This window comes from Homarus americanus, unplaced genomic scaffold, assembly GCF_018991925.1.
Source record: "Homarus americanus isolate GMGI-L3 unplaced genomic scaffold, GMGI_Hamer_2.0 scaffold25483, whole genome shotgun sequence".
Taxonomy (NCBI): Eukaryota; Metazoa; Arthropoda; class Malacostraca; order Decapoda; family Nephropidae; genus Homarus; species Homarus americanus.
This window is the reverse complement of record NW_024726235.1, coordinates 4,445,534-4,460,546: the sequence shown is the minus strand read 5'-3', so window position 1 is coordinate 4,460,546 and position 15,013 is coordinate 4,445,534. Positions and strand designations below refer to the sequence as shown.

General features: G+C 39.0%; 1 protein-coding gene across 1 annotated transcript in view; it reads left to right on the top strand.

Moving 5' to 3' along the window:
* The window catches only part of LOC121865530 (homeobox protein MSX-1-like), a 37,688-nt gene extending 31,224 nt beyond the window's left edge, over window positions 1-6,464 (top strand). The window contains exon 5 of the mRNA XM_042365046.1: window positions 4,747-6,464. Coding sequence (XP_042220980.1) covers window positions 4,747-5,280 — 534 coding nt within the window. The 3' untranslated portion in view covers window positions 5,281-6,464. The remainder of the gene's footprint in view (window positions 1-4,746) is intronic.
* Window positions 6,465-15,013: the final 8,549 nt, after the last annotated feature.

Here is a 15,013-nt window from a genome sequence, read left to right as displayed (position 1 = left end):
GGAGGAAGGAAGAAAGAAGAAGAAAGAAGAAGAAAGAAGAAAGAAGAAAGAAGAAGGAAGAAAGAAGGAAGAAAGAAAGAAGAAAAGAGAAGAAGAAGAAAGGAGAAGAAGAATAAGAAAAAGAAAAAGGTGTTCCAGTTTGAGACACGCTTATGTGAAAACACCTTTGTGAATCTTAAGTAGAGAGAGAGAGAGAGAGAGAGAGGCAGGACAACACATACCAAGCGACCACCTCCCCCCCTCCTCCGCCTCCTTCCTTCCCTCTTGTTGTGGAGTGAGATGGTTACTCTTGTGTCCTCACCTCTCCTCCTCGTCAGCATTCACTAATTGATTAATCCATTAATAGCTCTACTATCTATCCATCCATCCACCTATCCTACCTACCTAATCCCCCTCCTCTCTCTCTTTCTTTCTTTCTTTCTTTCAATCATTCAGTCTCTCTCTCTCTCTCTCTCTCTTTCACTCACTTGTATGGATTATCCTGGTTGATAATCCTCACATAACACGTCGGTATTTCATCCTTGTGGGGGAGGAGGGGGGGGTGGGTAGCAGAGGGCTGTGGTAGGGTGTGTGGTAGAGTGTAGCAAGGGATGTAGCAGGTAGAGGGACGTGTGGCAGAGGAGGCCGACGATGTATCTCCTAACAGGGAGGGGCCTTGGGTGATGTGTTCAGACATGTTTCGGTTTGTGACTCATTGGCCTGGGTGTCTCACCCAGTGGCCTGGGTGTCTACTGAGTGTGGCCTGGAGTGTCTACTGAGTGGCCTGGGTGTCTACTGAATGGCCTGGGTGTCTACCTGGATGGCCTGGGTGTCTACTGGAGTGGCCTGGGTGTCTACTGAGTGGCCTGGGTGTCTACTGAGTGTGGCCTGGGTGTCTACTGAATGGCCTGGGTGTCTACTGGGCCTGGTGTCTACTGAGTGGCCTGGGTGTCTACTGAGTGGCCTTGGTGTCTACTGAATGGCCTGGGTGTCTACTGAATAGCCTGGCTGTCTACTGAGTAGCCTGGGTGTCTACTGAGTAGCCTGGGTGTCTACTGAGTGGCCTGGGTGTCTACTGAGTGGCCTGGGTGTCCACTGAATGGCCTGAGTGTCTACTGAATGGCCTGGGTGTCTACTGAATGGCCTGGGTGTCTACTGGGTGGCCTGGGTGTCTACTGTGAGTTGGCCTGGGTGTCTACTGAATGGCCTGGCTGTCTACTGAGTGGCCTGGCTGTCTACTGAGTGGCCTGGGTGTCTACTGAGTGGCCCGGCTGTCTGCTGAGTGGGCTGACATTTTTGTTAGGGTCGTTAAGTGAATAAATACCCAGTAGGAGGGAGGGAAGGAGGGAGGAAGGGAAGGAAGGAGGGAGGGAGAAAGGGAAGGAGGGAGAAAGGGAGGGAAGGAGGGAGAAAGGGAGGGAGGGAAGCATGCTGGAGTGGCTGTAACAGAACTATTAGATAGTGATGATAAGGGTCAGCTGTCTACTCGCTAATAATGATGACGATAGTGGTGAAAATGGTGACGATAGTGATGAAAATGGTGGTGACGATAGTGGTGATAATGGTGACGAGTAGTGATAATGGTGGTGACGATGGTGGTGATAATGGTGACGATGGTGGTGATAATGGTGATAGTGTAATATATAATATCAGAGTCTTATGTAAACATCTCAGTAATTCAAGTTGTCTTAAATCACATCCTTACTCACCAACACCATACACAACACCATCACAAACATACCATTACTATCACCAACACTATCACCTTCAACACCATCACCACAATATTATTACCATCATCATAACCCACATCATCACCACCACACCATCACCACCACATCATCACCACCACACCAACACCATTACCATCATCACCATTACACAAACACATCATCACCACCACACCATCACCACCACACCATCTACCTGTACACCCCTTGTCGACAGCTTGTGACACACAGAACGGGGTGTGTGGGGGGGAGGGAGTAAAGGCTTAACCACCTCGTTCACTCTTAATGACTGTTTATAATATTGATGCAACACCTGTGGTCTGTGAGGTAAGGGTGAAGCTTAAAGAGAGGATCATGTATGTATAATAGGTACACACACACACACACACACACACACACACACACACACACACACACATCAAACTTGTCTACATCCGCAAAAGGTTTCAGACGTGAAGGTTAGCGTGCAATAGAAGAGGAGGAGGAGGAGGGAAAGAAGGAGAGGAAGGAAACAGGAGAAGAAGGAAGATAAAGAGAAGGAGGAGGAAGGGGAGGAGGAGGAGGAAGGTGTGGTCTCAGGTGTTTAGATAATTAACTACCTGTGGTATGACGTGGGCTGTAGTTGGTGTAGTTTAGAAGACACTGTGGTTTTAGTTCCGGTCAGGTGTGGTTACCGAGGGCCGGGGGGAGGGGGGAAGGGGAGGGGAGGGGAGGAGGAAGGAAAGAAGTGAGTGAGGGAGGAAAGGAGTAAGGGAGGTAGGGAGGAAGGGGTCAGTCAGGAAGAAAGGGAGGGAGGGAGAGGATGAAATGGAGGAATAGGGAGAGGAAAAGAGGTAGGGAACATGATATGAATATTTAATAATACGGAGAAATAAACTGGAAGGGGGGAGGTAATCTTCACGTGACCCGGATATCCCAGAGCCGATGTTTAATTCCCCACTTACAGACGTCAACGGAAATCGAAGGATATATATATTTTTGTTTTTCATATTTCCGACATTAAATTCATGAACTACCGATAAATTCAAGTCATTAATATTCTATGGATAAAATTGAGAAGTGTTGGTTTAGGTTAGGTTAGGTACGGCCGAATACTTACAAATTACTCTAAGCCGTTGTGGTGTTCTGGCGTCACTTAGTCCGTCACTCAACACTGATTCTTCCTGCCACACTGAGCTCTACGTGGCGCCAATACCTCACCCTGTTACACACACACACACAACAACTGAACAACACAACTACAGCTATTTTTACTTGTTTGTAATTACTATGATAATAATTCTATCTTGGTTTCAATTGTGACTTAATTATAGAATCTTGTTTCCATGACTGAACCACTGAACCTTATGATAGGTTTATGTCTTCTATAATTGTCTATAATTCCAAATGTTGATATATTTCGGTTGTATGTTATTTTTTGGGAGGGCAATGTTTAGTAATTTAGTATTTAGGTTTATTTAGGTCCTTTGGTTAGTTTAATATATTCAGTACATTTATTTGTCATATTTTATTTTCATGTGAGATAATTGTTTTGATGTGTCGAACGATTGTCTGGAGAAATATAATGACATTAGTGAAGCTGTTTTGGGTTCTCTTACACTGTCGGGGTGATGGTGGCGTCTGGTAACTGAGTGTCCTGATGTTTCTCTTGTTTCTGGCTGAGAAATATTTTAAATGTTGCATTACTTGTAGCATTGTTTGTTTGTTTCATTCGACGTTATACTCGTATACAGTACATACAGACTTTGTATAGTTATAATCGAAAATTACATTATCAACTTCTTCAATTATAACTGGTATATAATATAATATAATATAATATAAAACAAAGAAGTCTGTCTGTGTGTCCGCACGAGAATCTCGGAAACTACTTTACAGATCTGTAGTGATGATGGATGATGTTATATGTAGTGATGATGGATGATGTTATATGTAGTGATGATGGATGGTGTTATATGTAGTGATGATGGATGATGTTATATGTAGTGATGACCGTTGTAGTGAAAAACATGGTGGTATTGTAGTGATGATGTTAATGTCATGTTGTAGTGATGATGTTACTGTAGTGTTGTAGTGATGTTATGGTAGTGTTGTAGTGATGATGTTAATGTCATGTTGTAGTGGATGATGTTACTGTAGTAAGAAAGGATGATGTTACCGTAGTGTTGTAGTGATGATGTTACCGTAGTGCTGCAGAATAGATGTTACTGCAGTGTTGTAGTGATGTTATGGTAGTGTTGTAGTGATGATGTTACTGTAGTGTTGTAGTGATGATGTTACTGTAGTGTTGTAGTGATGATGTTAATGTCATGTTGTAGTGATGATGTTACTGTAGTGTTGTAGTGATGTTATGGTAGTGTTGTAGTGGTGATGTTACTGTAGTGTTGTAGTGATGATGTTACTGCAGTGTTGTAGTGATGATGTTAATGTCATGTTGTAGTGATGATGTTACTGCAGTGTTGTAGTGATGTTATGGTAGTGTTGTAGTGATGATGTTACTGTAGTGTTGTAGTGATGATGTTAATGTAGTGTTGTAGTGATGATGTTACTGTACTGTAGTGTTAGTGATAATAAAAGAACAGAAATAAACACCGTCTATCAATGTATTCCCTAGAAGCTCTGTTTGTTGAAGTGATAACATCTGCAGGTAATGAAAGACACTCCTAGACCCGAGGCCTCCACTAGTATAATATATATTGTGTGTGTGTGTGTGTGTGTATGTGTGTGTGTGTATGTGTGTGTGTGTGTGTGTGTGTGTGTGTGTGTGTGTGTGTGTGTGTATGTGTGTGTGTGTGTGTATGTGTGTGTGTGTGTGTGTGTGTGTGTGTGTGTGTGTGTGTGTGTATGTGTGTGTGTGTATGTGTGTGTGTGTGTGTGTGTGTGTTCCGTATGCATTTCCACAGTTTTAAAAATAATATGAAATTTGGTAGGCAGGTGCGGGTGGATGGTCGTACACCATCTCTTGACCCTCCACCCAGAATATAATACTATCATTAATGTGTGGTGACAACAGTTAATTCTGTGTTTATTTCCGTAGGTAAAGATCTGGTTCCAAAACCGTCGGGCACGGGAGAGGAGGGACAGAGAGGCCCGGGCCAAGGGTCTACTGCCCCCCGCCCCGTCCTCTGCCTCACCAGGAGCATCGTCATCCAGCACGGGTGGCCCCCTACCACCCTCCGCCCTGGCGCTCTACCAGTTCACTGCCGCCCTCGCTCCGGGCTCCGCCTCTGCCTTTACGCCCGTGATGCCCCGCCCATTCGGTGAGGCTCCTCCCATCCAGCTGGCTGACTCCGCCTTAGACCCGCCCAGCCACAGTGAGGGTCCGGGTGGAGCTCCGCCCACTCCGCGCTGCGTCGCGGCCTTTGAGTCTGTCAACGACGTGGAGCCGCTCAGCCTTAGCAAGGAGGGCAGGGGGGTGTCGCCCAGGGGCCGCGACGCCCCTGCCCTCCCTTCACCTGGACTCAGCGAGGTGACGACCACGGCGGCGCTGGCCAAGACGTGTGAGGTGAACAGATCCTTCCTTCACCCTCGACAGCCTCTCTCAGCCAGCAACTCATCCGCCTCACCCTGAGTGACCAATCCAATAAATGACTGATATATGAACTTAACAAATAAATGACTGAAATAAATGAAGGAATTCATCAGCAAAAATAAATAAAATTATAAATAAATAATGAAACAAATAAATAAATGAGAAATAAAATTATACTTAGCTATAGTGTTAAGCACAGCACTCTTATAGTGTATAAGTCACACAGTCGTGAAGCAGCCGCCGCCCACCTCACCAACTAATGTGTCAACAGCGGCTCTGCCTTCACCTGTGCTCTGTTAGGGACACAAGAGTTGATGTATTATGGCTCGTAGATTAACAATGAAAACAAATAAGTAATTACCTTTAGCTATTATTGTTGTAGAATCTTGATTTTTTTAATAAATTAGTAAATGAAGAGAAACAAGAATATTAGTATTTTATATATCTGAAAGACCTCATATAGTACATGACATCTAAACTACTGTACACCCAAAGCCATGCAGTACACCCACAACTACAGTACACTCACTACTAATGTACACAGAGCGACAAGTATATACTGTTAATGGTGACACTACATATACTCAAGTTACCCCAGTTTTCATTACACTCCACAGAAAACGGACACCATCATAGAAAACTGTACAGGTCTCTTTTAAAGTTGTAACAGTAAATATTCTTATATATATAACCTTATTTTTCTAAACCGTCATGTAATTCCACAAAAAGTTATGCCATGCAGAGGAAGTTATACTATATACCAGGTATCAACACTGACTCGCTATTTTGACGTGAAATTCCCTTAAAACGCAAAACTAACAAACCAAACCAAACTTAAAATAATCTAACACTATATTTCAGCTCTGTTCAAATTGGTTTGTATTCAGTTTTAAAAGAATTTCACGGTAAAATGACCCTTCCATCTGCGTTGCCATAGGTGCCATATTTACCAGACACTGAAGCTTACGGAGTCCTGCATGGCAAAATATTCATCGTATAAAAATGTATAATATTTCTCTCTTTTGTGTAGTACTGAAAGTTTTTATTATTATTATTATTATTATTATTTCCATGTGTTATTGTTACTCTGACTTCCCAATAACTACAGGAACTTAAAAATAAAACTAAAATAAATGAATGTCACAATATAACCATCTAAATGTCTTCTGATCTACAAACAATCGATATAATTTTTTTTTCGTCTTCCATTTTATTATTAAGGTAAAAATCTTTGTGTATTATGTAAGTTAGTCTAAATAAGTGTAATAATTATAAGTACTGTATATAGATGATTAAAATAGTATAATTATAATTTAGTGATTATTTCAACATTGATGGGGAAATATTATACATATTTATAGGTAACACATAAATGTATATAGTTGAGGATATGTATAATAAGAACATCTATTTTGCAATATAACTTCATGCATTGTAAATTTCCGTGTATAGATGGAGTTAGTGGTTAGTGAAAGAGATTATTGGCTCTATAACTCTACACTATAATCTTGTCTCTATAGTTAGTGGTTAGTGAAAGAGATTATTTACCTCTATAACTCTACACTATAATCTTGTCTCTATAGTTAGTGAAAGAGATTATTTACCTCTATAACTCTACACTATAATCTTGTCTCTATAGTTAGTGGTTAGTGAAAGAGATTATTTACCTCTATAACTCTACACTATAATCTTGTCTCTATAGTTAGTGAAAGAGATTATTTACCTCTATAACTCTACACTATAATCTTGTCTCTATAGTTAGTGGTTAGTGAAAGAGATTATTTACCTCTATAACTCTACACTATAATCTTGTCTCTATAGTTAGTGGTTAGTGAAAGTGATTATTTACCTCTATAACTCTACACTATAATCTTGTCTCTATAGTTAGTGGTTAGTGAAAGAGATTATTTACCTCTATAACTCTACACTATAACCTTGTCTCTATCGTTAGTGGTTAGTGAAAGAGATTATTTACCTCTATAACTCTACACTATAACCTTGTCTCTATAGTTAGTGGTTAGTGAAAGAGATTATTTACCTCTATAACTCTACACTATAACCTTGTCTCTATAGTTAGTGGTTAGTGAAAGAGATTATTTACCTCTATAACTCTACACTATAACCTTGTCTCTATCGTTAGTGGTTAGTGAAAGAGATTATTTACCTCTATAACTCTACACTATAACCTTGTCTCTATAGTTAGTGGTTAGTGAAAGAGATTATTGGCTCTATGAGTTTATTGTCAGAATGTATTTATAACAGAGATAAAGGCAACAAGTCCTGCCTTCTCTACGTCATGTTGGATGAGACATAGAGTGAGGATTACCACACTCCTCACCTCTCACCACTACCCTCACCACTCATGACCCTTTCCACTGAAGCCCCTCACCACTCAGCACTACCCTCACCACTCATGACCCTCGCCATTCATGTCACTCCCCACCACTCAGTATGACCTTCACCTCACCAGTCATCACTAACAGTATAGTCAGGAGACAGTGGTGATGGTGATGGTGGTGGTGGTGATGGTGGTGGTGGTGATGGTGGTAGAGGTTGTCAGACGGACTGTATGTGACACCATCACTACCAACATGACGTGACGCTCTTATTAATAACTGTATTACTGTGTTATAATAACCTGCAAAATGATTCATATAACAATTTTTGGACTGTATCACAATAAGTCCAAAGTCCTCCAGTGTTGTGAGCTAACGACAAGACATGGTGATGCTCGTGTGTGTGTGTGTGTGTGTGTGTGTGTGTTGCTTTGGTTCAAATGGTTTAAGTAGTTGGGTGTTGTTTGTTTAGTCGGTGTTTGTTTTGTGGTCTCGACACAGCACGAGGCAGTTTGTTATGTCGTGAGATGAAAACACTGGAGGAGTGGGTGGGAACAGCTTAACAGCCTTCCTCCATCACTAGATTGTCTGTGCAAAGACGCGCACCAACAGACAGAAACAGACGGTCGTTTTATCAAGTCAGAACAGAAATGTAGTAAACGTCAGGAAGTAAAGGTTATATTACTGAATACATGAACAAATAAAACCCCTAAGTATTTATCTCCACCATTCCCCTCCACCACTACTCTCCACCACTCCTCTCCATCACACTTCACCACCACTCCTCCTCTCCATCACACTTTACCACCATTCCTCTCCATCACACTTCACCACCACTCCTCTCCATCACACTTCACCACCATTCCTCTCCATCACACTTCACCACCACTCCTCTCCATCACACTTCACCACCACTCCTCTCCATCACACTTCACCACCACTCCTCTCCATCACACTTCACCACCACTCCTCTCCATCACACTTCACCACCACTCCTCTCCCTCTTCTTATGCCTTACGTCTTCCTACATCTTAAATTTCAATCTCCACAAAGACTTTCATCTTTACTTTTACTTCAGTGTTAATAGTTGTGGTAATTAGTCTAGCCTGTGTTGACATACAGGTGAGATACCAGGTAATATAGACGTAATTGTAACCCTGATAGTTTATAGGGAGACCATATGTACGTTCCAGTAACTAACATAACCTGACCTGACCTCATCACCTTCACACTCTTAACCACACTAACAAAAGTCATCTGGTATCGACACTGTTTACACTTGTTTACATCGGCACAGAATTACAATCCTGTTTTGACAAGATTAATTAAATGATAAAAGTTTCAACCTACAATACGTAACTTTTTGTTTTAATAAATACATAAGAATGAAACATTTCACATCTTGGGGTGAGTAGTGTTCCTCGCCCATAGTTACCTGCTAGTAAAGGTTCTCTCCTGAAGTAGGTCTATGTTGGTTCTTTACTGAATGGTCTCCGTGTAAGTCCTGGTAGTACTAGGTCACAGTACTAGGGCCTGGTGGTGCTTGGTCACAGTATTACTAGGTCACAGTTTTACTAGGTCCTAGGTCCTGGTGGTGCTTGGTCACAGTATTACTAGGTTACAGTTTTACTAGGTCCTAGGTCCTGGTGGTGCTTGGTCACAGTACTCGTTCCTGGTAGAACCAGGTCCTGGTTGAACCAGGTTTTGGTAGAACTAGGTCCTGGTAGAACTAGGTCCTGGTGGTACTAGGTCCTAACAATAGAATAGAGTGGATGGGTCTGTGATACTCGACTGAGGTATTGTTTGGCTTGAAGACACTCTCGTAGGTCCCCCGCGGGATGGAGGTCGTGCATTGACTGACATACACACAAAAGAAATAAAAAAAGAAAGATCGTAAACCACGGAGGAACAAGGAGGCAGAAGAATAAGGACCAAGAAGAGAAAAATGAGGAATAGAAAGAAATGAAGAGTTAACATAGAATAGTCAGAAAGAAACAAAGGTAGAAAAAATATATAGTAAAAATTGAAGGACAGATACAAATGGCGTAGGATTCAGCAAGACCCTTGAGGCAACCTTCAAGAGTGGCCCTATGATCGTCACTATCAGTCTTCAGAAGATCTTATCATAAATATCTAACAATATATATATATATATATATATATATATATATATATATATATATATATATATATATATATATATATATATATATATATATATATATATACATATATATAAACTATTTACTCTAATAACAATGTTAAAACTTTACAGTGGAGGGATGAGATAAATTTTCTATTAATATAAACTAATATATCTATAATGGCTTAGTATTCTCACAGTCAAAGAAGAAACTCAGAGAAGCGCGAAAAGTTGTCTATGTTTGAAGACTCAAAGATGTCTTGAAACACAAACACGGATACAGTATTTGACAAAATCTCATTCCTCTTTGTGAAAATACAAGACATTATACTCCACTGTATATTGTGGATCAACGTTTTATGTATAAGTATATGACGTATATTAATAAAATAGCCTGTATGTATACCAACTTGAAGCCGAAGATGGCTCTACATTAACACTACAATATTCTACTAACACGCTACAAAAAGTTAAGTATCCTTCCTGGCATTACATCATATTTGTTTATTTTTTTTAGTAAATTGAGTTTTATGAATGCGTGATTATTATACAGTACACAGTAAGTTATCACCTTGTTGGACAATATACACTTTGTATATACGAGAAAATTATATCCTAGACTGACTTAGTTATCAGTCAAACAAATATTCTGAATCGCCTGAAGTTTCTCCCTTCAGCTTATTTCACCTGAATTTTAACCACCCTAACTTTAACTAGATTAGGTTAGGTTAGGTCAGATCTGCGTTAGTGTAGTGTTAGATAGGCGTTAGGTTGGGGTTCGAGTTAGACTAAGTTGACGTTAAGGTGGCTAATCTTCAGGTGATCCAATACTCTTATCAAATATTGTGTTATTAACAAGACTGAAGTAATAACAAGCTGTCGTTGTCCCATATAACAGATCACTACTATAATATACAGTATATTCCTGTCTTGGGGGACACACAGTAATGTCTCGCAAACACACTGAACACCTGTAAGTAACTTGATAAAATAATAATACCTTTCACCATTTTTTTCTGTAATCTTGAAGTATTTTGTAGTCTTCTGTAACAACTATCAATCATGACTTATGTAGATGAAATACAGGTACTCTTGAAACACGTACAGGTACAGTCAAGAGTCCTGTCACCTCTCTTGCTGCTCCGCGAACCCCGAGATTCAGACTCATGAACCCGAAGCAGTAGACACTGATGGATTATTCTCTCCAACGAGGGTTCGGAATCACGAGTCTTGATCTCGGGGTTCGCAGAGCAACAGTAAAGGCGATGGGACTCTTCTTGACTGTGACTGTACGTTGGTGTGTATGTCAACAATAACAGCGTAAACTAGATAATAACATTGTCATTTTATCTTAGGAAGCAATATCAACCACGTCAAGTAACTTCAAAAGTTAAAAAATTCTAAACAATAAAAAAAATACTTATTTCACCCTGAATTATCACCAAAGAGAAAAACTATGTAAGGCAACACACGGATACATAGTCGTATACAGTATACATATGTATATATACTATATATATAGAGAGTATAGTTCAAATTAATACAACAATGGTACATTTTTTACACATAATAACTAAACATTACAAAACAAATATATATAATACAGGAGGCTGCCAGGTGACTCATGTCAGATACAGGAATAGTACAAGAACTACTGATAGTAATAATAGATTGAAGGTTACCGATAGTTAGAATTACTGTAAAGATTAAGAAATATTAATAAGACTGAGACTAGCACTACCAATCCACTACGGTCGTTTTAAGTATTATTGTTGAGACTATGAAGTATAATATAAGTCTTAAAACTTTCTAATTCAAAACTACAATAGTAATAATTATTAATGTTTCCTTTCCTAACATTTGAAGTCAGTTAGGTTCTATAACGGTGTTTATATTTTGACGGTGACTAAGATATCTTGTGTTGTCAAATCCACTTTCCAGTCAGTCACTTCTAAATATTTTAACCCACCTTCAACTAACACTTGTTTCTCTATATAACTGATGTTCATTATAAATTCAGACTCTATAGAATTACAGATGATTTCTATAAGGAATTAGGTGGAATAAGGTTAAATTTACATTAGTCGGGCCTGAATATTGTTTGGTCCATTTTCTGTAGTTACTCGTTGGAGGGGTAACTATATGAAAATGTCACACTGCAACACATGACTTCCTGAAGATGATGTTCCTTTTGTTTCTTAATATACCGTAATATAAGTGTCAAGTATGATCATTTCTGTACTTCTAAGAGCTACAGTTCCTACTTGATGTTCTTGTTATGCAAGTTACAATAAGTTAATGTAACATAATTTGTATCTGTCACTGATTACTGTATTTTGTCATATAGTTGGGGTTCGACTGGCTGCCTTGTGGCATTTCAGATGTTATTTTTTTTAACAAAATACTGTACTTTATTGCTGTATTTTGTCTGTTTAAAATATAATTCATTTTAGCCAAAAGACAGAGTATGTAAAGCCCCGTGTGACATATGACATGACACGACAATTGTTAAGTTCTGTTACATTTAAGTCATCAACTTAATCTTGGTGGACATCAGATTAATCACATCTAACTTATATAACATCAGAGAGGAGAGTGAACAGTGCACGTCATTACATAAACGCTAACTAAAACATACACATGACATAAAAAGAACCTGAGAGTGTTAAGATACAATCAACAACACACACACAAACAGATAAACAACACCACAACACATGTCAAAAAATATAACAGTAAATTTATTTATTTTGTTTTATGAACGTGAAAAACTAAGTCGAGGTTTAGTATTAGTATTATTATCTCGTGAGCTAAAACATCGACTTGAGTAGAAAAATAAACAATGGATAACATACCATGAGAGACTGTCACATAATTCCTGTTATCAGGTAGTTTTCTTTTGTAATAACTTAGACTAGAACAATTATTATTATTATTTTTTAATTATCTTACGCTAACCCTGGCAGATATAACAAGGATTCTTATTAATTAACTTTGGACAGCGTCGTCTTCTTTGATAAGTTGCAGTGCCATACACCTATCAACACCTGGGCAATAATGGGGCGTCAGGTAATTAACAACACCTGGATGATACATTAAGACACGAGGAAAACATAAAAGGTACAGTACAGGTAAAAAAAAATGTCTTAGATAATTTGGATGAAAAAATATATATATATCTGAACACCTAAATCAACGTCTCAGTCCAACACTCGAGGAATTTACTATAAGTGGGTCATATCGGGGGTTCAATGGGCCATGTCATGGGTTTAAAGGGTCATATCAGGGGTTCAAGGGGTCATATCAGGGGTTTAAGGGGTCATATAAGGGATTTAAGGGTCATATTGAGGGAGAGGTTAATGGTATGACCTCGAATCGTTGTCGTCTTCATGGTTAAAGTCAAATTAGGTTAAAGGTTATTTCTGGTTACGTAACGTTAAGTTGAATTAGGTTAGGTTAGGTTACATAAAGTTAAATTAGGTCAGTTATATTAAGTTAGATTAAGGTTAGGTTAGGTTAGGTTAGGTTAGGTTAGGTTAAGTTAAGTTAAGTTAACTTTCTAGGCTACTGAAGACACCAACACGAAGACCAAATGAACTACCGACACTCACACACACCATTGAAGGCTGTGAAGACTGTACTGTACTCTACTACGGATACACATACTGTATTTTGTCTGTACCCCCCCCCCCCTTCCCACTGTAATTAGAGATTTGTAAACTTAACTGAAGCAATAAAAAAAACCACTATATTGATACATCTTTGTTGCTGTACTGACCAAAACCAAAACATAAAACAAAAACATAAACATCCTGTACTTTAGTGACTGATACAGGGCTACAGCAAATACATCCTTCAGTGTACGAAAAAGTATAAATATTAAAAAAAATATATCAAAATTATGTACGAAATCGATGACTATTGTATATCCTCGAGGCAAAGATTGTTAGAAATTGTTTTTATTTCTTTGTTTGTTTGTTTGTCTATTAGATGTAAGAAGGTTATGACGTCAGGTTTGTTTACATTGTTTACGTTCAACAGCTGATGAAGGTAATGCTTGTTTATGACGTAAACTGCTAATGCTTTAAGGCAAAGTTTGTTGTTAGTTGACATGACATAGAAATAAAAAAAAAGGCAAAATTACAGTTACTAACACATATAAACGAGTTACTGTAACATACATAATCCAAATTTTGTACTTTGTGTGAGTTCAAGCTGACGTATTTAGTTATCCATTATGTAACGCTGTATAACCTGTTCTTAAAAAAAAAATAGGTTTATATAAATTACTATAGCCTCCTCACACCTGGCCATATAGTTAACCGTTCACCATTATATTCACCTGTCAATGAAAATTAAGGTGAGTATGTATTGATTGATGTCCTCTCAGGTGTACAATCCAGGTGAGTTCAAAGTACTCTCGGTCTGAGTACTATCGCGTAATGAAAAGATGTTGTGTTAATTAATTTAGGAGTTATATAAAGATGTGTTGTAAATGACGATAGGGCTGTGGTGGTTGTGGTGGTTTGTGGTTGTTGTTGTGGTGGTTTGTCCAGGTATATATATAATCCATTGTCTTTATATAAGTGTAAGTAAAGAGATGACAGTGCCTGACAAGAAGCAGTGACAGTTATATGATGATTGTTAGGACTGGTATAAGTGAACTGTTAAGTGTTATAAGTAAGCTAACACTTTTTTTTACTAACTGGATAAGCATTGTGTTTCTATTTAGTCGACCTTTGTAAGTAGGATTGGTCGAGTGAATGTGATTTCGTATTACATTTTTTTTTCCATTTTAAGTGACTTTTAAGTAATATATGACACTTATAATGACCAGTAGAGAGGGTTGCAGTCCTTGGGTGCCAGTCAGTGTCCAGTTAGTTAGTTAGTTGTGAACTGTTGGTGTTTGTCAGTCAGCGCCTCAGTCACTCAAAGTCATTTTATTGATGGTGTTTATATCTGACTGTATGATTCAATGGGTAGTTATGGCCATAGGTGACCCGTTTGTGGCCAAGGTTTACCACTAGGGTGTGTGTGTGTGTGTGTGTGTGTGTGTGTGTGTGTGTCCTCTATATACACTGCACCGAGTCTTGGTCACCTGTGTAGAGTCTTGGCCACCTGTGTAGAGTCTTGGCCACCTGTGTAGAGTCTTGGCCACCTGTGTAGAGTCTTGGCCACATGTGTAGAGTCTTGGCCACCTGTGTAGAGTCTTGGCCACATGTGTCGCTCTAACACAATTTAATAACCACGAAAACTGTACACACAAAAAAATTAAATGCCTATGACAACCTTG